The following is a 25,641-nucleotide window of genomic DNA, read 5'->3' on the forward strand; positions in this document are numbered from 1 at the left end:
TCCGTGTCGTACGCCGGTCGCATAACCGTGCTCGCAAGATCTACCCCCGGGAGTAACGGGGAGAAGTCGACAGACAGCATTATTCACACATTTCTCGAAGCGAGCCTAGCGGGTGTGGGTGTAGTTCCCGAAGCAACAATGAAACTTAATCTCATTGTACACCGAGGCAAATGCTACAGAGATATATAAATAAAGGAGGCAGAGACTCTTCAAACAGAATGGGAATTCTCTCTCTCTCTCTCTCTCTCACTTTTTTATTTCTCACCACCGGTGCATAATGGGATTGTCTTGTCCGTGTCACTACTCCCATTCAACCCCGCGGCCCCTCTAGGCGAAAAATGAATTTTCGCGGATATTGCAAAGCGGCGTACCGTGAGCGTGTTAGGGTTTCGGAAACGCGGCTCGTCGGCAACTTATTAACCGATTCAGGCTCTTGATGAGAGAGGCCCTCGTCGCTGTGGAAAGCAGTTTTCCGCGATGAAAGCGTCGGTTTATTCTATAAATCTGAATGGGTTGCAACAATCCCGGACCCCGTTATCCGCTGGAACAAATAAATGCACGTTGGCCTGGTTTCGGCGGGAAGTGAAAACGGACAAGACCTCCGCCGAGCGTCCTACCGCGACCTTTGCCTTTAATATTATAAACCGTTTGTTCTATTAATTTTTTATTTGGGCGCGACCGAGGCCGAAATCGCGCTATTTTTGTGTTTCATTGACGCCTTTGTTCTGGATTATTGATGGTTCAAGGCCTTGATTGCATTAGTAATAAAAATTGTCAGTGTCCCTTGCAAGAGACGGTGGCCAACCAGACGTTGAGCCACTCATTTGCCAAATCGATTAAATCCGCAAAATACAAAATAAAAGAGACTGATGAAATAGTGTGCAAATATTTTTAGAAAGAAGTTTCTCCAATTCTTAAAATCAGTCATTAAGGAAATTCTACAAATGTTAGCATCGCTGAGGAGCTTTTAAGTTATTTCGTTAATAGAATTTACGAACAGGTATAAGTAATTGCAGTTTTATTTCATTTGATTCACATTTGATTTAATGAAGTCTCGATGAATTTAGAATGCCCTCAGGTTATAGAAGTTATTCGTTATGGAATAAATTGTTATTTGCAGGGAAATTATAAGGATCGATGGAATGAAACGTTTGAGCGTTACGATTTAAAATAGATTGACTTCAGGGAGCGAAATTCAATGCAAATCTTTGTAAATTATTTCCAAAACGATATTTCAACGAATATTTCGAATTGAATGGAATTATTGATTTGAAACGTACGAATAGGAAACCTGTGGAAGTCGAGAGAAAATAACAATCCCTGTGTAAAAACTGCAGCCTCTATTTTATACGTTTTCGACGGTAGACCATATAACAGACCGCAAAAATCAGGACAAGTCAAAAATATCAGCGGGCTTCGACGAAGCTTCGGTTTTATTTATAAATCAACAAAATCCGTCGGGATGAAACTCAAATGTTGTTTTCAACTTTTGAATCTACCCTAAAAAACATTAACCAGCCCGAACCTCACTGAATGAAATGAGAATGGAAAACTGTTTGGAAGTTCTGTCATCGTTAAATATTTCTGCAAAAATATTGACATCCCAAAAGGGTAGCATCAAAAAAAAAAAAAATAGGCAGAATGTGTATATTAAAATTTGCAAAAGTATAAAAATATTCTGTACTATTATTCTTCGAGTAGGAACGAGATGGAGTAGAAATTTTTTGCATCAACATTTCTTATTAACATTTATTAATATTTCACGGTATTCGAGTAGTATTCGAGTAACATTCGCGAATACAGAATGTGTATATGAAAATTCGCATGGTAGAGGAAAATTTATTATTATTGTACGTGAAACGTACGTGGTAGTAATTTTTCGCAGGCGTTAACATTTCGTTGACATTTGAAACCAGCGAAAGGAGGATGACAGCGATACTGTTTCTCCTGGAGTTACGAGCCCTTGATATTATATCTTTCATTGCTGCGTCGCCATTAGACCTTTCGTCTGCACGGCGTTCTTAAAGAAGGAAACGAGACCGTGTAAATCAGGTCAGAAAGGAATGTCAATACACTGGAATATTCACTGCCTATATTAACATGTTCGCTGCGACACGGGACATGCGTGTTCTCTGTTTTACGTTTGCGTGTACAGGACATATTACGCTGGACTTCTGTCACGTGCGGGAAAGACATCTTTATAAACTCGTATCTTTAAGATCGATATCATTTCGCATCCTTAATATTCCGTTCCAAAATGCACGTAAGAATATATTCATTAGAAAGCAGAACAGCATTCGGAATGATAATTTTTCCAGGAACTCAAATAAAATTAGAATTGTTCATAAAAATTGTCCGCGTCGACTGGAAGAAGAATTTCCGTAGAATAATTCTGAAATTAGTCCAACATTTCCACAGAGTTTCGCATTTTATCGATTAATTTTTCGCATGTGTGCATGTTTGAGTAACAAATGTTTATTTTAGAGCAATGAAGCTTTCATGCGCTCGTAAAATGGGTCGCCTGTCATATCGATTCGCAGGATGCTGTATCTAGAAAACTTTGATAGAATTAGCAGACGCTTTGAAATAAAAATATGTTTAACGGCATTTGGAAATGCATGCGATCCAGTCGATCCGCTGGTAGTCCTGCAGAAGCAGCATCAGCAGCAGTAGCAGAAGCATGATGTAACAAGAGTTTGGAAAAGTGAGAAAGTAGGACGAGCCCATGAATAACAGAAGCAAATGAATATTCGAGTAGCAGAGAATATTCGTAGACCAGAATGCACGAAATAAGGTGAACGCTTCCGAATGATCTCGGGAATCTGAACGGTGCCGCCATATTTAATTCGACGGAACGGTACGCTCGTCCGAAGCAGGGAAAACAGTAACTGCGAGGGGTGGCTCTGCCCGGTCCCGTAGACATTTTTTTAAGAAATGAAAATGCACTTCTTTTACGACGCTCGTAAACTTCGCGTGCATAGATTACCGAAGGAAATTTGTTCGTTGCAGAAAACGAAAAAGCTCGGGGCGACACTTTATCAGAATTTTTCTCGAAGCATGAAAACTGGGTCTACTTTTATTGTCCGCGTGAGACACTGCACGTCTTTTCTTGATGCAATCGTTCGGCCCAGGTGCTGCAGAAAATATTTTTATTCATCGGTGTGCCCTAACAAAGGGCTCGCGTGACGGGTCAATTTCATTCAAGGGCTCTGTCGTAAATACAATGGAATAATTCGTGAATTTGAATGAATCATTCATCTTTGTCAAGATGATAACAAATTTAATCTCTACGATTTTTCTAACCTCCAAAAATATGATGAAACATTTCATTATATATTTTTCAGAATACAGCAGATTTTAATGAACATTCGTTATTTATCAGACGGGAAGGCATTTAGTTCCGATAAGTTTTTCAATCTCGGACAGACTCGATAAACATAATTCACTGTTTAGTGAATTTATCGTTGAATTCACTTAACAAAATGTCTTTTCTTCTTCTCCGTTCTGAAAGAGTGTTTCCAGAAAGTTCCCATTGAATCAGTCGGAGCACTCACAGCGAGTAATCGCGGCGACTAAACGGCCGAGGAAAAATGAAGATGGCCGATGTCCGACGTCTTCAGCGTTCGGCCGTTCGGTCGTCCCTGTTGCTGCCTAATTTTCACATGCAAAACTGCGCCGTGCAATATCCCGCCGAATCTCTCTCTCTCTCTCTCTCTCGGCGGCGGAATTGCAGGAAGCAAAGCAGATGGTGACCAACATTCGGACGGCGAAACAACAGAGGGAAAACCGAGCGGGGGGGGGAGGAAGGGTTGGCAGCACGGGGATACGTATGTGCGCGGCGGTTTGGGAGCGTGAAACGGCTGAGCGGGGAGGGGCGGGTTTCTCTTTCGTATATATTTTCCGGATGGAAACGGCGCAGTCGACTCTCGCCGGGAGGCCGGCCCCGGAATTAAAGAAGCGGAATAAACATGCAAATGCCGGCCACTTTCCATCTTTATCACTTCGCGCTGAATGCAAGTGTGCTGACTTAAGGCTCGGCACGGTTCCTGCCGTCGGTGGAGGAGACTATCGGCGAGTATTGCGAGAGGAAACGGCGACGGATCGTCGGGAATTCTCAAATTTGCCCCGGGGTCCAAGGTGGCGAACATTTCTTCGAGTCGCGACGAAAAATCAGCACGAAATACAAGAACCGTGATCCTATCATAATTTTCGATATTCGCAGACAGGTCCGCGTTTGTGAAATGAGTGGACTGCGGATTTTATGCACTCACGACAACCACAATTTCAAGCAGTGGACGTATTAACCCTTTGCACTCGAAGCTATTTTTACCCCAAAACAAAACATTTCTTCCGACCTAGAATATTTCCCTTCTATATATATTTATTTCTCATGTTGCACATGCGAAAATTGTGCAATTTACTCCTACAATACTGAAATGTTTAGTAATTTATGAAATACAAACAAATTTAATAATTCAAAAAATATTTTGAATAATGATACAGCAATTCTTAGTGGTGCCTCACAGTCACCATTCGAGTGCTAAGGGTTAAAAAGATTTAAGAATATCAGCTGATTGGTTTCAACCGAGTAAAATAATTAAAAGAAGAAATAATTTTTTATTTTCCATAAAGATCCGCAGTCTAGAAATGAGTTTACAGCTGGACAATCATTTCCGGAGTTTAGGCGTGTCAAGGTTCCTAGAAAGACTGAACGTCCTAGATTCACATTATTTTCAAACTAGCCCTGGGTCCAAGGTGACGAGGACCATTTTCATAATTTATTGAAGCAACGATCCCCAGCATAGTGGACCGCTGTATCGATTCCGTATCAGCAGAGAAAGTCGCTTCCAGAGCCACCGATCGGCGAGGCTCGCAGAGCGCGAGACCTCGCGAAACAAACCTTCTTCATTGATTGCGGGACACGTTCTCTCGGACTGGCTCGGTCGGCATACATAAAAACCCCATCAGCATCCATTATCCGGCCACGGGATTCCATCGTGCTCTCCTCGGGACCAGTGAATAACAGGTCCGGCGAGCGCGTGTAGAACCGTTGGAGCAGGAATCGGGCGGACGCTCGGACCGTTGCTCGGGAAATTCCCAGCCATTTTTCCGATCCATCGCGATGGGAGGGGCAACGGGGAAATCGGCTTGCCAGCTAATCCCCGTGAAACGAGCCAAGTAACGAACGCGGAAAGGTGTTTCCACGGTGGCGGCCGCCAGTTTCCATCGTTACCCCGGCCGACCGCGAAATTACACGGTGGAAAATATTTCGGCACGTCGAACGTGAATCGCCAAGAACCTGGCCGGTTGCGAAACGAGAGGGCCTGGAGGGACTGCGAGTCGAGAGTGGCCGGGAATAGACGGAGAGTATACAGCCTCGGCAGGATAGCTGGGGAGGAGGGGTCCGGCGCGCGGGGGCCAGAGCGCAAAGATTAAATGAAATTATTTAAATGCCGTAATTTCACATCCCGGCCGGACGACGACGGTCGGTGCTTCGCAGGTGTTGAACATGCATGTATGCATAGAATATGTTTCCGGGAAAGCAACTCTCGTGGCGCCGCAACGCGCGCCGGTTCATCCAGCGGCCCGGTCGGCCCGCCGAGCGCCGCGCGGATTGCGCGCATACATTACCAGCGACGCGGCCTCGAGAGGGTGAATACGCGGCGGCGGCGGCGGCTGCACGGATTTCGAACGAGCTTCCCGAGGACTTTTCTAATTTCACCGGCGTTCTCGCTATAACCATGCCATCTCCCCTCGCTATTCCCCGTCTTCCCAACGGCCCACAGCCAACACCGCCACTGTAAACGGCCCGGGGACCTGTCGAGACGAACCGTGCGAGAGGGAAACCGGCGAGAGGGTTGCTTGATGCGGTTTAATAGGGTAAACTGGAGGATCCCGGTTGTTCCGCCCGATGAACATTTTCTTTTCAACGTTCCAGCTTCTCTCGCGGATCACCAGCCTACAGAAATTGATACTTGGTCGACCCTGGAACGCTCGCGGGAATGACGAGCGTTGGTCTCTGGACCTGAAGAGCCTGAAATTAGAACTGTTATAACCGGACTGAGAATCGTCGTGCATGATAAAAATTGTTGGAACCAATTGCAGGGAACCGTAACTGCGTGGACCTACCTTTTTTCTTTGACAGATTCAATCCCTTGCACTACGATTTATTTTAACTCGGTGCCTATTGGTTGTATTGAAATATTTTTTGATTAATTAGAGTGCAGTCTGATTTATTTATGTCATATTTCTTCTGAGACTTCGAGGTGAGCATGAGTATTTTCAAAGGTTTTTTTTTCATAGTCAACTCAAGGTCGTCATATTATAGGTCGCTGAATTCGACCTTCTATCAGTAACTATATAGTCTTAAGGACAGTATATATTGACATTCTTAAATTCTTTTAGCCAATTAGCAACTGGTTTTTGTTATAGATTTACCAGTCTAGGTATAACGAACGTTGTTGATCTTTCATTGCGCTTTTTATTTAGTGATTAAATAGCTGTAGAAGCACCAGGACAATAGAGCCGCGTAACGCGAAAGTGATGTAAGTCAATGTCTGTTTTATTTGGTTCAATCGTCATTAAAGAATGTAATTATAACATAATCTTAGAGTGACCTATCTGCATTGACTTGCACCATCTTTGTTCATATAATACGAATGAATATGTTAATCGTTGATGGTTTAAATACAAGATAAACAACTGAGCCACTATAGCGGCGTATTGTTGATGAAGATAACATCGAGGGAAGCCATTACAGTGAAGTCGGGAGGTTAAATACGACGTAGTTGGAAATTCATGCGTAAAATTTTCTTACACATTGACAGTCCTATCGGTAAGTGTACTTTCTATGGTAGTAATCGAAAAATGCTCGGTTCAACAAGCTCCGAGGGCGAGCTATTTCGAAAATTCTGGTGCCGAGCAATTGGCGGCTTAATGAAGTTTTTGCGCTTGGCACAGCAGTTAATGGGGAGCGTAAATTCGAAGTTCGGTGGAACAATGTAACAGTGCATGACAAAAGGACCGCGTTTTAGGGCAAATAAAATTACAGGAATTAATCAAGGAAAGTTGTTTGGGAGGCGTCCCCGCTTGGAACTGGGCGTTCAGTCGTCGAAAAGTTTGCCCGGGGTTTCGGTCGCGTTCAAGCGAGAGGACCTCGTTCCGCCGAAAACGGAAAGAAAAGTCAACTGTCCTGCGGCGGAACGCGGTCGAATTAAACCGGCATTATTGTTAGCAGTCGCTGGCGGCTGGTAAACACTTAAAACAGTTCCGCGAAATTAAGAATCGCGTTATGAATACCTCGAATTAACGACAATCAAATCGTTGCGATCGTTCGCTCTTTCCTGAACTTTGACCTATTCGAGAAAGCCGATTTTGAAAATGCAGCAAATACGCGTGCTATCAGATAAGAATCGTCCGACGCGTCTGATCATGGCCAACCAATTCTACTTCCCCAAACCCCATGGATCTTTGAACTCGATTTTGTAATAAGTATAACTAGACTTAATTTTCCGTACTCGATCGTTTCTCGTGTAAAATCGCTTCGGCATTAAATTTCAATCCCAACAATGTGTGTGAAAATCTTTATTTTGTAAATAGAAAGAGAACCCAGGTTGATAAAACCGTGGGAAGAAGATTCTTTTTCTCCTGCAAAATAAAAAGTTTCGTGCACATCCCGGGGGTTAACAATGCCGGGTAAAACACCGGGTACGGAAATGTCCGGATCGTCGTGTCTCGATTTTCATTTTACCTGGAATCCGACGGCGGGTTCAGGGATGAAAGTTGATGAAAGTTGCGCGGGAAAACTCGAGGATAAAGAATTCAATATCGAGATGAAGGTGGCGCTATCTGCCCGAGGATTAGCTGTCTGTGGGAGTCTATTTTTCATCGAAAGTTCGCGGAACTGCATTCCCCCGTTCGCCTTGTATTTCCCTTTCTGCCGGGAACTTCGTGGGCGTTTCTTAGCATCGCTCTATTAATTAATAATTCACGGGCCATTTTGGCTCGTCCGCTTCCACCCTCCGCTATCTCTCTCTCTCTCTCTCTCTCTCTCTCTCTCTCACTCTTTTTCTTTCTCTTCCCCTTCTGGCGACGTCCGATCAATATTTTCCGCGCGCGCGAAAACTTCTGACGTCGGCCTGTAAATTTTCTTTTATAGCTTCTAAATTTTCCACGGCCGAGGCATATCCTTCGCTTCGCAAGATCGGCGAAACGAACAAGCAGAGGCGAGCGAGCGCGCGCCGATGCAAGTTTTCTGTCTCGGTTCGCGGCACGTCGACGAAGAAAAAGAGTACAATCCGGTTAGAGCGAGACGTCCATCTTCCTTCGAAAGTTTCCGTAATTAATTGGACACAAAGTAGTCTTGGGAATTCCTCGAACTCGGTTAATTTAATCGGCCGGATGCTGCGTCGACATTGTTCGCCGCCTCGATCGCAACTGTGCACGCTCGGGCGCGAATTTTACTGATCCTCGAACCCTGGACATCGGGCCGATTAACGAGTCCTGCGAAATTTCGAACGATCGACACCTCGGGAACGTCCATTTCGTTCGATACCTGTCGAGAATTTTACTTCTTATATTTATATTTATATTTATTCTATCTAGATTTATTCTAGATTTATTATTAATATTTATTTGGTTCTAGCACGTCGCAATTGATGCAATAAATTTTGCACAAAAATCCGCCGGTCAATTGACGGAGTCTCGGTATCATCGTTAACTTATTCACTGTTCCAGCAGGCAGAAGGAAAATGTCTGCTCTTCCGGTAGCGTAGAAAAATGGAAGTAAAAGAGGTTCCATGAAGCAAACATTTCGCGCAGGTGTAGCCGTAGGAAAATTCTCGGGTAAATTAGCGAACAGGATTATTCAGAGTCCCATCAGCAGTCTCTATAAAATCCCGTGCAATATGTCGGCACCCGGGCTTCCTAAACAAGTCGGAAAATTCGGTAAAATGTCGGAGAGTTTCGGGTGGCCAGGCGCAGCTGCTTACGTTTCAAATTGAACTCGTTTCCGTCGGTGTTCCCGCGTCCGTATGATGCCTGTTACCGGCCATTCGAGCAATAGAGAGAGGGAGAGAGAGAGAGAGAGAGAGAGAGAGAGGGTGTGTGAGGTAGGGGGTCGAATGCATTACTGGACTACAGGAGCAATTACCTTAGTTAATTAACGAATTTACAACTGCGACAGCGACGGTGTGTAAATCGGCGTGTTCTACGCGCGCACGGCACTCGCGAGTGCCGGATCGACGCCGATATCGTTATCACGCGGGACGTGTAAGCTTCGAAAGCTCGTTCCCGTTGTTTGTACACAGCTTTTCGAATCGCTCGTAATTCCAGCTGTTACTATTAATTGCCTCTCTACCGCGCGCAGTTTTCCATTTTCTGTTCTTTTTTTCCCGTTTGGTTTCGATCCTGATTTTGCTACAGAGAGTGTAAAAAATGATGGCTAAACTTTACCTCGGGAAACCAGAAATTTTTAACTTTTTTTCATGTAATCCGGTCGATTTTGGCGAGAAAGTGCCAAAAATTCAAGTTTCAATCCTAGGAAATCAGTAGTTCAAAAGTCATGTGAATGTAGAGATGCGCGACTTGCAGCGTTTTTGACAGGTACGAGCGCCGCCATATTGGTACGTACTCAGATTTCGTCCAATGAGCGGAGCCGCGACAAGGTTGGTCTGGGTTAGGTTTGTCCGGTCATTAGGCCGACCGAACTACGCTTGCAAATCTACGTTATCGACATCGCCGTGTGCTTGTGCTGCCATCTAGCGACTTCGCTCTTAGCTGTCAAAAACGCTTGAAATCGTTTAAACACGCATTACTTTTGAACTACTGATCTCCTAGGATTAACACTTTGATTTTTGTCATTTTCACGCCAAAACCTACGGGATTACATTTAAAAAAGTTAAAAATTTCTGGTTTTCTATGGTAAAGTTTAACCAAAATGATTGTAATGTTTGTGATTCTTGTTTGGATACACCAATGTCTAATAAAAAATCAAAATCTTCGCAAGACCACGTTCTATTTTGTACAATAGAGTTATTGTTACACGCTGAATCCAGTTTCTGTTTTTCTGGAGACGGAATTTGATTGGCGCAGCAACAAATTAGTGGCAGGAACAACTCGCTCGTTGTAGAAAATCAGACAAACGATACATCGACGGGAACTTCTGTAATTAAAGGAAACAGTTTACGCGGGCACCCGCAATTCCGGGCCGTCACACACCATGTAAAATCATCCATTCAATGATATTGTCATTTAGGAGGTGGTCGGGCCCGGGTGTGAGACTCCCGATGAATGACGTTGATTAATTAGACCGCAGTAATTAATTTGAAACTCGACAACCTAAACGGCGCGAACGACTTGAGACGTAATCCACGGACGTTGTACGAGCGTCCGCCGGCTTCCGAAATATTTCATTATCGCGCTGTTATCTGTCGTTCGTAATCGCGAAATTTAACCAACGAGGAATATGGTTCGACCATCGATTACAGTATTGCCAATGAAACTTTTATTAGCTGTGGAAGTTTCCAACGCCCTCGTTTCTTTTCAGAAATACTGGCGTTATTGTTTTATCTTTGCGCGAAATAAAAATTTTCTGCATTGCCTCGCAGAAACCAGAGGCCAAATTTTATTCTTTCTTTAATTATTTTGATGAGACGGTGGAGGGATTTTTAAAAATCTTAAAAAATTTTCATCTTCTGTCCGCTTCAAATATTTTCAATTTATTTTTATCAGTAATGCATAAAATTCAGAATATAATCATTACCATTTTCTGATTTCTCTCTCTCTCCCGATATTAATTATGCGATTTAAACTATAAAATATGTGGTAGAGAGTCGATGAAAATATTTTTTCTGGCAAAAATTAGAAAAATAAATTTCTCAGTTTATATTTAAATAATTATGTTTAATACTCCTCTGTCCCTAAAAGATAATGACCCGAAGGATTCTTGGTTGATGTTCGTGCATTTTCATGGCATGTGTTAATTCCGCCAATTGTGTTGCATTCGTTATTTCATATTTTAAACAAATTTATCAGATTTCAGCGAAATCAGAGAATAAAAACTTGAACAGGATCTGGAACGTGAAATGTGTGAATTATTGAACTTGTTTGATTATAATTGTACCGTGGATTTCGAAGTTGGATAAAAATGATCTGGATTGATTGCAAGATACATGATCCGAATAAACATTTCTTTCCTCCATTAATAATTTTAATAAATTGGACATGATATATAAATACATTTAAAGTATTTTAATTTTGCATGCATATTATTTTTAATTCCTCGACTACGAGTTCCTCATTTATTTTCTAAGTGAATAAATGTTTCTGAAAACAGCCTTACAGATTAATTTATCATTTAAACGCTAAAGAATTCAGTTTGAACATTTTTCACCTAATATTAATCAGTTCCTGAGATGTTCGAGCACTTTGTCCACCTCGAACGTATAATTCTCGCTCTTTTAACCCAAGTTACGATTAATAAAAAAATGTCACGACATTTTTGGTGTTTCACCGGGAAAGTTTTATCGGAATTAGCGATTGACACTCCGCGGTCGGACCCTCGTAAGAGGTCCTCAACAAGTTTTCGCGGAAAGTTCCGCCGAAATCAGAACGGCGTGAAGTTTAAAATTATTTCGAATGTTATCCGAGCCGCGATGGTTTGGGAAGCTCGAAAGTCTCGGGAGCGCCGCAAATCTTGGAAGCTCTGAATGTATTACCAAACTTCTTGTTGCCTGACAGTCTCAAAAATTTCGTAAATCCAGATGATCCTGAAACTTACGTCCCCTTGTCCCGAGACAAGGCAGAAAGGAACTGGGGAACCTTTTACCTTAACCTCCTCGAGCGAAAATTAAATTCAAATCATGGTAAAAATCTCCGACAAAATTTCTACCCAATCCTCATTTTTGCAAGTTGCTCGACGAACTCGTGAACACCCATTAACCCTGATACAATCCTCGGAAATCGTTGCTTAACAGACCCTGAGACAATTTCTATTATTTTCTTTTAAGTCACATTTTTATTACTTTAGACGGCATTCTTTATTTTAATTTTTCCAGCACATTTCATTCTTATTATTCTATATTATGTCTTATATCGTTAAAAATTTCATTAAAAATCGCCTTGATAGTAAATATGAAATAGTACATTTGAAATGGGTCATCTTGGTCTGTCGGTTCTAGTGTTGAACAAAAAATTATGGCACAAGGGAAGTAATGAGAGGAAGATAGATAGGTTCACTGGTTTAAAAGAAAATTCGTTATAAATGTTTGAAGGGTTGAAGTTCGCGATACGGAGGTGTCGCAGCGAAGTGATTGATTTTATCTCTCGTCTGTAATTCTCATTTTTCCATCGAGAGATCGGGGTTCGCTGGTTTCAGGTAAAGAGAGAAAGAGTGAGAGAGAGAGAGACAGAGACAGAGAGAGAGAGAGAGAGAGAGAGAGAGAGAGAAATGATAATAAAAAGAAAGGGTCGGAAATGGGCCGAGGCATTCCGGAAACGCACTCGGAATGTATGCAAATACGACGTCGGAAGGATTACTTACGTTAAAGCACGGAAAGCTGAGAGACCTATTTCCATAAAATTCCCGATCCCTTCCGGATCAATCTCGATATGCATGAAATATTCAAAAACAAAATGATTACACCTTAAAAGCGTCGATGCAAGTGGAAGTATCGGAAGAAAAATAACGAGGGGTGGCCCCGACCGCCGGAAGTAGACGCGAAACAAAAGCATGAATATAAGATGGCTTGAAAGCACCGCGGGGGAAGAAAATATTTTCTCGAATAACATTTTACGAGGACGTTCAAGCACGATGACGACGTGGATCCTATACAACCGGCGAACGTAATTTCTGGTAATAATTAATCATTGTTATTTCATCCCCGCGCGATGAAACGCGGCCGACTAATACTGAAGTTTCTGTCTCGGCTGACGATTTCTGGAATTCATCGCAATGAAATTACATTAAAATAATCGCCCAAGAATGTTAATTACAATAACTGTAATTTCATTCTCTATTTAAAGCGTGAGCTACTATGGACGATTATCAAACATTCAAATTGCACGAGACTACCTGAGAGTATTAAAATAAAAATTTTATTCATTGAATAATAAATGGAATTTACAATTGAAAATGTCCAGAACGTTTTTAAATAGTCGATATTTGTAATATCACGCACCATGAAAGGGTTGTTTAACGTAAATGAAATTAATAAAACTTGCCACGCCAGTCTGGAGGAATTAACGTACATTAAAATAGAAGTACTGCAATACGTTAACAATGTAATGATTAAAATATTAGAGAATAATTACCAACTCACAACTCGTTAAAACAACGAAGTACATTATCCAATAAAAGTAATTCCACACCGCATAAAAATACGTTTAACCTTCCATGCCATAATTTTTATGAACCTCGAACAAAAAGCATATAACCGGGAAAGCTCTTGAAAAATGTACAACATAATTACAGTAAAAAGAACAGCAAAATCGCGATGAACAAATTTTGTTAGTCGGAAAAAGATGGTGAAACAGCGAACAGGTATAACAAATTCCCACGAGTGCACGAAAGCAGCCTTAAAAAATATAAATAGTAAATTACGCAGCATTATGCAGAGAATGTTTTAAAACGTTTTTAGTCGAACAGCTTGCAAAATGATAATCCACAAAAAAGCTAATATCTGAGAAAGCTGTAAATCCTTTTCGATCATTCCTGCAGGAAACGCTTCGCACCGGCAGCTCTAATAAAATTGAGCAAAATAGCTGGGAACCCGGACCGGAGCTAGGTAAAAACGAGATTAACATGTAATTTCTATTTTCGCAGATTGCAGCTAATCAAATTGCAGGGCAGCGAGTAGATTAAGGTCGGACGGTTGACAAGCAAGGAAAGCCGTTGAACAATTTTTTTTTTTCTCGGGAGCGGGGTCTCGAATCGGATATCGTTGGGTCCCTCGATTCCAGGGGAACTCTCGTTTTCACGGGACGGGGAGAGAAAGAGATTTATCGGCTTCGTGAGAACACGGAAAGTGTCGCAGCCGATCAACGAGCTTCTGGTTCGCACGAGGAAGGGTCGAGAGACTTTTCTGAACCGTGGAACTCATCGATCTGCCGATTGTCTCTCTCTTCCGAGACGCGGTTATCTGAAGATTGCTGTTTGCGTTGCGCCGGAAAGAGACCGGCTGTCAAAATAAATTAATCGGGGATATTAATGAGGAAAGAAAGAAGCCGGGCCCCGAGAAATTTATTAGCCGGCGAGATACTTTAATTAACGTCCCACCTGGCTCCGAGTGCCTCCACCTGCTGGAACGGTTTATTTATTAGGAAAACAATTATCCAACTTTATGGAATCTCCCAAAAACAATCAAACCCATCGAACGCTTCGCCTTTTCCTGGCCTGCTTCGATTAAAAAGTGACCTCGCTTATTATCGCCGTTGATAAATCGGCGAGGAAGAGACTTAAGAAAAATTCAAATGTAAAATAATTAAAAAAAAATCAGTAACCCTTTTACGGTAAAAATTTCAGGAATTATTTTGCAAAAGCCGTAAAGACGCTTCCCAGAAACCGTGTGAAAATATTCTCCCCCCAAAATCAAAAGCGTGGACGTCCGTCTGGTCCAAAAGAAAATGGCGAGCCAGTGCCGGTCGCAAAAATCGTCTTGACAGAAGGGGTCCATTGGCAGCGTCGACGCCGCGCCAGCTCCAATTAAGATGTTTTTCGTCGTGCGACGGACATCGGCGGGTATCTAGGCGTCGGCGTCGCGACGCCTCGGCCTACGGAGGGCTGAATTCATATGCATACATGAATACATTTCGCCGTGCCGGCCCAATCAACTATCCCCTCCGTGCCCGAGGATCTTTTGTCCGCGTGGCGTGGGACGCCGGCCGGTTTTTTAGAACGTGAAAAATCTACACGCTAATGAAGCTCTCTCTCTCTCTCTCTCTCTCTCTCTCTGTCCCTCTTTAATCCACACCCGGGACTGTAATTAGGCTTTTTCCTTTCCCCCGTGGAATTTCGCTGTTTTCCGAGGGGGGAAAACTGCTCTTCGCCTCGCACACGGGTGCAAAAGGGGGTGACGAGCGACACCCTTGATGGATGGGGATATTTATACGAGGTGTCACTCGGTCGCAATCGGTCGTTTCGATGGTAACACGCCACCGGAATATACCCGCCAGTGGAATCATACGTTGGTTTTTTCGTGTTTCGAACGAACGCGCAACGGTATGTAGTATCGGAGACAGTTCCGCAGAAAATCATGTCTAGCTCCGGGGAATGTCGAGTTATGGTAATTGCGCCGTTTCAAAGTTTCTTTCTCCGTTATTAGTTTTTCCTGGAATCCCTCGCGCTTGTTAGCCCGCTCTTGTTCCTCTTGTTTCTTTCGATGATCGATCGTTCCCCCACCGATAATTACGCGCAATTTGTCTGTAATTTTCGGAACGAGCGTGATCGCGGGAATTCGGGATCTAGTCCGAGCCGAGAAAATTATAATACTGTGTTTTAAGTTCTTGTAATGGGGTCTGACGGAGCAAAGTCTTCATAGCAAAGTGCTTGCAAGTAAAATCAAATTTCCGACAGAATAATAAGAAATTACATAGAAGCGTGCACACTACACCATTTTTCAGAGATTCAATGAATCCACGCATCTACTCATTTTTATCACAAATCCATAAAATCTAGTCTAACGAAAAATATATTTGTGGACAAATTTAGAAGATTCATTTGAGATACGGTAGAAATTTTATTGGTAAATTTTGTAAATTGTTCACTAGACTACTCAATTATTTTTCGAGGGAATACTATACACGTTTTGACTATCATTAATATTTCACTCTTTGTATACCCGCGGATGTTGTTATATTCATTTGAAAATGTATGTATAATATCGTATGTGTAACTAACATTTTGTGAAAAAATATCAGTGTCAGAATAGTGCAAGGACCTCAAGTAGAAGAAGGATATAGTTAAGGTTCATTCTCAGCCAGACTCCTCTACAAACACACCAGTATAATACAATATCTCGAAACTTTTCTATGTGCTTTTAAAATTGAACCTTATCGATAACCAGACAGAAGACAATATTCCTCTGGATGAGATGGCTACGAATATCTCGAGAGAAAGAAAATACTTTCCTTTAAAGCAGATATAACCAGCTGGGGTTTTGTTTTCGATACTGGCGCCTCGAGAATTCCTGCTCTCTGTTTATTGACAGAAGAAACTCTGCCGGTTGCCATAGCATAAAACCAGAGAGAGGTAATGATCTACGAACAACCCTAATAAAAATCTTACATACTCGACAGCGCAAACACGGAATGTGACTACATTATTATAATGTATTCTCTCTTTACATTCACTTCCAATCTGATCGATAAACTCACTGGTTGCAGTCATAGCTTTTTAACTATTGATCTCCTGCGATTAAAACGTAGATTTTCGGCATTTTCTCGCCAAAATCTACAGGATTACATAAGAAAAAGTTAAAAATTTCTGGTTTCCTGAATTAAAGTTTGGCCTCCAAACTTACGAATTTCATTTCGGTTTATCGCAAGTCTGGCACGATAACATAGTGCAAGGGTCCGAGCACTAAATAAACGGAAAATTAATTTTATCTTGGCAAAAATTGTACTATATGATGAAAATTCTGAAGCCCACTTGTACCTAGCTTTTCGAACGAAATACTTCGCTCTGCTTGGATTCGAGGACGCCTCGCGTTCAGCTCATTTAGGTTTGTTTCAAGTATGCTTTCTCGAGTGGGAGCCGGTCGATTTCTAGTATCGCGGTTCGGCATCGTGTTCAGACGGCGGCAATTCATCAAGCGGGGTGCAACATTAACTCGATATTTAGAAGTTCGGTCGTTGGTTCCGAGAGAATTTCATTTTCGAGGCCGGCTCGGCCCTCTCTTAGCTCGGCTCCCCGCTATAATTGCATAATTAGAGTCGGGCTGACCGGCGGTTCTGCAAAACGGGGTTGATTCCCGGAGCCTGCGCCTTCAGGAGCTGCCGAGGGGGTGGGAAAACGGAGGTTTGACCAAGCTCGGGGCCTGGGGGTAATGGAATAACGGAGGTCAGATGGAATGATTACTTTCTTATCACCCGAAGGCAGGTAGACTATTATGGCATTCATCAGCCGCTACCTGAGTAAGTCGGAAAAGGGTGGGGGTTTGGGCAGGTGGCTGAAGGGCGGTTTGGAGGGGTTGTGTGAACGTGGTTCGAGGTGGGAGGGTGAAAGGCGGTAGATAACAGGAGAAAGGGTGATAACTGGAGAGCCTTACTCGGTGTATAACCAGTTACGGAGCTGCTCGGAGGGGGTGTAACAACCCCATTATTGAAACTTCAAGCGCGGAGCAATCATTCTGCAATTAGCAAAAGTGATTAAGTGTAGAAGCCAACACGGCCTCTGTCTTCCTCTCCCTGTTTCACTCTGTCTTTCTCACCCCTCTCGCACCCTTCGGACTGTTCTTCCGCGTCGCAGCAGCGTTTCGCACCCGTTTCGCGACCCTTCGCGTACTCGCCATCTCCGAGGGTACGTATCACCCCTAACCTGTTAGAAATTTTCCGTGGGTTATAATGTGTACCGATGCAAACAACTGCGGGCTAATGAGATCTTTATCCCTCTATGAATCTGGGGTAACAGCTGAGCGGTCAATCACAGTCACCGTACCAGAAGGCATCCTTACATCTCTCTCAAAGCATACTCATGCAATTTTTATTATTTCTACTTGAAAAAAATAACTTATGTACTTCGTAAACCCATAAATATGTCTGCAAAATCCTGACGTAAAGAGTTCATTAGTTCTTCTGAAAAAAAATACCGAATATTGAAAAGGATGACCTCTAACGTCAGAATACGTCCCCTTACGGACAATGTCTCTATTCTTGAAGAAAGCAGTACTACATCGGGTCGTTAAAGATCCCTAACTCTCTAAACACTCTGCACAAATCTCTCTGCACAACTTCAAGTTGCTGTCCGGGATTTGTTCACTGGAAAAACCTAAGTGGCCACGTTCAACTCCACCCTCATAAATTACCGAAAGCGAAATAGTTGGGCCGGCCATCGGCCTCCGATTTCCCTGATAAGTAAGCTGTTACCGACAAACCAACCCCCACCCTCCTCCAAGTCTCGATACCCAGTCCAGAAACCAGTTTGTCAGCCGACCCGTTTCACCGACACCTGTTTTAATTATCCACCTGTGTTCCTCGCGGGACTCCATCCAGGGACGCCTAATAATTCATAATGAGCGGACAACCGGGGATAAAAGGAAAGTGGATACACACCCCCGGACCCTCCTCTAGACCCACCCTCGTTAACCGACGTAATTACAGGTTACCCGGCGGCAGGAATAATTGTCGAGACTTTTTTTCCTTCTCTCGCTGCTTGTTTCTCTCTCCCCCTTTCTGGTTGGTTAGGGGTTGGACGGTTCGCCCCCTCCCTACGGTCCATCCTTCTCTTTCTTCTTTACTTTCAACCTCCCTCTTCTCTCTCTCTCTCTCTCTCTCTCTCTCTCTCCTGGCCAACCGCCTTTGCTTCAACTGCCACGCCAGATTCCGCTCCCGATAAGAAGAACGCTTAAGACGATAGGATGGGATTAATCGAGATTGGATCAGCCCGGCCCGGATTTTTCTCGATAAAAACAATTAATCGGCGGATGGAGCGCTTGAAAAATACGGGGCTTCCGAGCGGATGGGCTGAGATATCCGGCTTTTAGATTTCAAGGGCTGCCGGGGACGCGCGAAGATTGAAATATTCGGAACTCGTTCGCGGGTGGACGTTGAGGGGGTCGGTTTATGGGGTTGTTCGGGTACCGATGGCAACTCGATACTCTGATTGGGTTACAGGGTTCGGGGATCTTGTTGGGAGACGTCTTTAACGTCCTCAGTCTCATTTTCATAATTGAGCAGAAAGCTTGGGTCGAGTTTCATCCGTTACAATTCACTGTAATGAATTCTTCGATCGTACACTGGTGATGAGTTTGATGTAAGTACATTTTTTAACAATGTATCAGGTCGTGCCAAAGAAACCTGGATTTCTTTTATTTTTGGATCATGAAGTACAAAATATAATTGCAAATATTAGTATCGTTAATATATACATATATATATATGTATGCGTAGCTTGAACATGATCATTCAAGATTGGTCAAAAAGATTTGGGAAAAAGAAATATTAGTATTACGAATGCCATTGAAATCAAAACACTATAGTAACATCTGCGACGTATGGTTGATTGGTAATGCATTTGAAATAACGTTGGCTCGAAGTTAGAAGTTCGCTTAAAATGAACAGGGACAAATCGGAGGCGTTTTACAATAAATTTTCGACGAGCAACAACAGTAATTTTTGGCAACAACTCTCGTCGGAAAATAGCATGCACGCTCGCTGAAATTAATTCAAAACACGATGAGTTTTGGGAGCCCGAACTAGCCTGTAGAGTCAACATTACTATTGCAGATTACTTTGCTGCTCTATCATGCAGCCCGGTTCGTTTCCTCTAGTTATTTACCCCCGTATAAATATGTACATTGCGGAAATGGTGAACACGGCGCAGTGTTACCCACTTAATAATAACTTTACATTCTGCCCGCGTTGAAATCACAGCTTCCGAGCACAAAAGAATTAATGTTTCTTGCAACATCCCCCCGCCGACCTCTCCTCGCCTGCTCTGAACAGAGGAAATTCGTTTGAAACGAAACCGTGTTGTGCACTCTTTTAAATGCTGCTCATGCTACCAATTTATTTAACGCTTTCGCGCTCTTTTAGCGTATCAACGATTGTCCCAAATGGAAAGTGAAAGTATTCAAATATAAATAAAGTCTTAAAATTATTCGTATTTTTGGTTCGAACATTTTTTACACAATCCTGTACCACGTGTACCAACATTTTTCTGTACCACTATGAATCAATTCAAACAAGAAGATTTTAAGAATTTCGAAACAATGAAGACTCCGGTAAACTCCGGGATTTTTATTGAACGAAATCCTCAATCTTCTATTAATTAAAAAAGAAATTAAGCATAATTGCCTCACCTCTTTCGAAGATTCCACTGTGACAAAGATAAAGATTAAAATTGACGACTAAAACAATCCGAAATCAAATCGAAGAAACATTTCAGAAGAGAAGATCCACCGAACGGAGCGCAATGCTGCCAGTTTCCTTATTAGCAGCCGCGTCGCTAATGAGTCGATCGAGATCCACTTAGCACCGTTCGATATTCCGTCGGTCAAAGGAATATAAGTCTGCCGGTTGGCGACTGTACAACATCCGAGTGTCGGTGAACGACAGTTTGACGTGTCGTTGGAAGAAACAGAGAGACGAGAGAGAGAGAGAGAGAGAGAGAGAGAGAGAGAGAGAGAGAGAGCGAGCGTTAACGACACGCCGGCACGCGAGTGTAATTAAAAATTAGCGCGTCCGATAAAGGGTGCGTATACGAGGTCAATGCCGTATCCACACGTCCGCATTCTTCTTCGCATGCACGTCGCGTGTGCTTCACACGCACACGCACACCGTGCCGGCTCTTTATTGTCACAATATCGACGCAATTAACCTCATTCATCCCTCGAATCTCGCCCCGGAGCGCGACACACTCCGGAACGGGCTGCCTTTGTGATCGGTTCCCTCGGTTTTTCCCTCGTTCCCTTTGAAACACGCGGCGGGAAAAAAAAATACGCCGTTGCCACCGCGCCGCGGCCGAGTCGTCGGAAATATTTTTTATTCCCTTCTCTGTTTTTTATCCTACTCGTTCGCGCTTCTTTTTGTTGTGGTTCTTTTTCTTTTTTTTTTTTTTTGTTGGTCGCTCTGGTCGTTTTCGACCCCTCACAACTTGCGGCCTCGTAAATTTTCACGAAGATAACGAACGATCTGTTGAACGCGTTGCTGTGTATTACCGGGTAGATAGCGGCTGTTAACACCGGCTAGGGGGAAATTAATGAAGCCGGAGGTTCGACGGGGTTATTAACGCTCACACGGCATCGATTTTATTGGCTAATTCTTGCCCCGCCTCGATTTTTCGGCTTTCGCATTTTCGACGCCGCTGCTGCCGCCGGTGCTCGCTCGAATCCATCCGTTTCCATTTGCCGCGAACATTTTCCGAGAGGCGGTCGCAATAATTTCAGCAGGTGAATTGACCATGCGAGCCTGAATATTGTATTAATGTAACGGTTTTATTCATTCTTTCATTTCTCAGTGCTAGGTAAGACCCTCGTAGCCTGTTTTCCGTCATTTTATTCTGGTATTTATATTGTCTCATTTAGTCGTCCCGTAGACTGTCTAATAAAAGTGTCCACAAAAAAAAAAAAGAATTTTTTTAAACAAACTCTGTTTTTATCCCACAGAAAAATTCTTTGATCCTCCATGGTATAAAAGTAAAAGTACAAAGCGTTTAGCAGAACTGCACGACTAAAAATCTCTATAAAATGCAGCATAAAAACGTACTCGTTCCCTCGGGAAAATTCTTCGATCTTCCATTGTGTAAAAGTAAAAAGTAAAATGTGATTACCGCAGCTGCAAAATCACTAAACAGATAACCGAATAAAAATGTCCATAGAATGCAACGCAGAAACGAACGTGCCGACGCGAACGCCGCGTTTGTCGCTTGGAAAAAAATTCTTCGACCTCGCGCGGCGAAAGAAAATGTAAAAAGTGATTACGAAAGGCTCGTTTCTCCCACGCGTGTTCTTCATCGAGCGGGAAAGGCTGTGCGTTCGAACAGCATGTTCGTTTTATCGCGGGGAACGTCGGATTCCCGGATCGGTATACGGGATATTTCCTTCGGTCGATTGTTTCCAGGGTACTTCAACGGAATATCGGGGATTGTTTCGCGGCAGATGAAGACGAGAGAGGGCGCATTATGGAATACTTCGGTAGAAAACCACGCGCGGAGATAGGGGGTGGGGGCTGGGGAGGGGTGGTTATATGGATCGTTCCTAACACGGGTCCCTTTGTGTACAACGTCGCGTGCCGTCACGGTGGCAAATTTCCGTGCTGACGTGCCTGGCGCGTCGGTTATGCGAGTTGTTTATACGAGCAATAATTTATTACTTACTCATCCTCCTCCTCCTCCTCCCCCCCCCCCTCTCCACGGCCCCGGTAGGACACGGGGATCGTTAATATCGTGGACGTCAGATGGGAAACACGGAGAATGCGACGGAATTGTATCGTGTTTAAGCGAAAGGATGCTCCCGGCGCATCGGAAAGTATTTCAATAATCTTCCCCATCGGTGTGCATCGTCCCGTATCAACGTGTGCGCAGTACGCCAGAAATTTATTCCCGTTAGGCTACTCGCAGAACCCTCGGCCGTTCTCGCGCTTCTTGCAGAATGGCTGCCTGCGAAGCTGTTTCTAACTTTTTACATTTTTCTTTTTAAATGTTAGAGAATAGTATAGTATACCGGTATATGTAAAATTAACGTAGCTGTAGACCTTTGAAGAATGCAACTCGCATTTCATAGACTCTACACAAAAATATGTAACTAATGTAATTTTAAATATTTTTACTTCAAAAATATAAGTTACGTGCCACAAGTACTCACAAGTACGTGTGCAAAATTCTAATACAAAAAGTATAGTAGTTCTTCTGAGAAAAATTCGCAAATATAGAGAAGAAGAACAGTTTCGAAAACCAGCCCCAAGGGCACATCCACAACGACTGAAAATAGCTAATACAAAAATTAATATAAAATTGCTGATATAAAGACCTTGTTAATAGAACATTTTAAGTAGAACCGTTTAATAGAAAGTATTAAACGAATTTCTTAAAGGCAAGTCTGCCCTCGGGAAACGTTTGATTCGCCAATTTATAAAATCCTCGGCCAAGAAGGACATCCCTTTCGCTTTGAAGCAAGAGTAACATAAAACATCGTCCGCTATCGTCCTCAAATAAATGTTTGTACTTATTAAAACGCGCTTCTGCGCCGAACTGAACTTTCCGGCAGCTTGTACACGCCGGTCGGATCTCGTACGAAACGGAGACCCTATTAAAATCACGTTTCCCTTCGGCAGGGGGGTGGGGTGGGGGAAAAAGGGAAACAATTTTCCCGCTATCGGTGTCCTAGCACGAATCCCTCGGCAAAGTCCACGAAGTTCGGAAGGAAACCGCGAGCAAGACTATTCCCGGAGGACCGGCGGCTCTCCTTTTCCCGACGAATCGTCTTGTCGTCTGTCAGCCGTTTGGAAATTTGAAATTTCTATAATTTCAACTTTTCCGGCTGGCCGCCGCGCCGAGTCGCGCCGAGTCGCGCCGGTTCCAGCCCCAACCTTGGCTCGCGTCAACTTTTATTCGGTAAAAGGGGTTTCGAACTCGTTTCAACCGGCGACGGGGACCAGCGCACCCTCTCTTCACCCTCTCTCACCCTCTACGCTCGCGTTTCCGGCGTCCCTCTGAGAAATTTAACTTTCTTCGCGGCGCGGAAACTGGAATCGATACCAAGAATGCTCTCCGGCCACCAAGCCCTTCTTCCTCCTGAATTTATACCGGGTGTTTGAAAAAAGAACGGTCGAAACCCTTCGACCTCTTCGACCTTTCTGTTCGGATCTCCCTTCTTTCGCTTTTCGGATTCGATATCGCCAGGTCAGTCTAGTACAGTGACTTCTCTATATATGTCGCCAAGGCATGGATGATAAACGTCGCGGAATTATACCGCGGGGTATAGGTTTCATCGTTATGGTTCAGGAGATAAAGAGATCTCTATTTCTATTATTTGCTCAGATATCGTGACAGCGATGACAAGTGATGTATCACGGGAATCATAAAATAATAACCTAACCATTATTTACCTCGCAAGTTGTCTAAAATTGATGGCTCCAAGTGGGAATACTCCCTTAAATGGACTTTGTATTGTACAAAACAGTGTAGTAGTTCTTATCTAGACAAGTAAGCACGTCTGACACTCGATCTGTATCACGGGCCATTCTACTTAACCGTCTTCTCGACAGCTGCAACGATGAATGAGCGGGTACTATTATAATCGTGTCGTTATCTCGTTGGTAACTATTGAAAGTGCAATACACGTCGAAATCTAGAAATTTTGTGTCGTGTAAAATTCGTGGTTCGGTGTGAGGAGATTCAAGGTATGGATTTTGTGACGAATCGAGACGAAATATTAACGTGTCCGTTTCCGTTCGGTTTTCAGGTGCTTCGTATTGGGGTCTGATAAATCCTCAGTGGTCTCTGTGCACCAAAGGGAGGAGACAGAGCCCCATCAACATCCAACCTGACAAGCTTCTCTTCGACCGCCACTTGAGACCCGTGTCGATCGACAAACACAAGGTAATTTATCGAGTGTTTCATTTTTTATTCGCCTCCTCCGTCGCCGCCGTGCTCCAGCCACGGAGTCTGCCTTCACAATGGAAACAAAGAGGCGTTGAATGGCGGCATTACGATTAAAAAACACAATGGCGAGATCCGCGGGAAAACTACGTAACACGCATTCATGCAGCCAATCAATACCCGGGATACCGGGAAGGTTTCAATTAAACTGTTGGTCAACAAAAATCATTCCCAAAAAGCGACAGACTTTCAAACAATTTATTCTTCTTAATCGTTTCAAGATCCGTACAGAAACATGTTTTTACTTATCCGAAAAGAAGTATTACATATTTTTAGTAATCTTTTTTATATGAATTAAATGGAACTCGTACGAATTTACGGTTGTTTACCAAAAAAAAAAAAAGTATGAATAATTAACATCTGTCGTAAATAATAAAGGCTGTTTGCCGTGTTTGTGTAGAAATTTCCTAAAATTCGATCTGGTATTTCGTGAGCTGTTTCGTGAAACTTTTGAAAATCTGCGGTCTGGTGATAAGTATTGTATTTTGAAAATTCGTAAGCACGGTTCGCCGTTATCGCGTAGATCGATGGCGATTCGTCGGAATCGGTGAACCCTTCTCTGTAGTGGGGCGAATGGGCGGTTCAGGAGGGATGAATAAATGTTTACTTAATGGAAGATTAGTGTTTCTGCAGCCTTAGGGGTATTACCAGGCGGGACGGGGAGGGTGGTGAGAGAGCGAGCGGGACGAACGTTAAATAGGAAGACTGGTAATTAATGGATTTATTATCGAATTAACGAACTCGGCCGGTGAAAAATGGACAGAGAGAAAGTGGAGAGCGGTCCACGGTGAATTCGAAATCCATTACTAGACGGCGACAGCTCTGGGAATACCCTTGGCGGAGCTACTCGTTGCCGAGTTGAATGCGCTTTTCCCGATAGAAAGTCTCCGGCGAAATAAATCATCCGAAAAATGTTAATTTCCACTTTAACGTCCCGGCTCCCGCGACGTCGAAAGTGACGATACTTTTCCACGAATTCTCCGGCTTCGTTCCCCTATTTCTCTCTCTCTCTCTTTCTATCTATCTTTCTCTATTGCCACCCCTTTGATTCGAGTTATTTCCCGTCGAACGAGTCGCTCGTAAAGATTTCGACTCCAAGCTGTTTTATTTGCGCGTTGATCAATCAAGATCGGTCTTGCTCTTTGTCATTCTACGACTAGATAGTTACACAGTCAATCAAGAGCTTACAGTTGTACGTTCAGGTTTATACAAAAATTCACCCTTTGAGAAAGTGCGCTTCGATTAACGGTAGTTCCAAAAATGCGGTTCTTGAATGTTCATAAAGAAGAATAAAATATTAGACTCTTGCAATGGGCGATCTTTATATT

The 25,641-nt window shown here is 43.2% G+C and overlaps 1 protein-coding gene across 2 annotated transcripts in view; it reads left to right on the plus strand.

The window, feature by feature from the left end:
• Positions 1 to 25,641, plus strand: part of Carpa (Carbonic anhydrase-related protein A) — a 233,638-nt gene that overhangs the window by 134,949 nt on the left and 73,048 nt on the right. For both annotated transcript variants that reach the window (XM_076792854.1, XM_076792855.1), the window contains exon 3: positions 24,117 to 24,253. In XM_076792854.1, coding sequence (XP_076648969.1) covers positions 24,117 to 24,253 — 137 coding nt within the window. The remainder of the gene's footprint in view (positions 1 to 24,116; positions 24,254 to 25,641) is intronic.

Source organism: Halictus rubicundus, chromosome 8 (assembly GCF_050948215.1).
Source record: "Halictus rubicundus isolate RS-2024b chromosome 8, iyHalRubi1_principal, whole genome shotgun sequence".
NCBI lineage: Eukaryota > Metazoa > Arthropoda > Insecta > Hymenoptera > Halictidae > Halictus > Halictus rubicundus.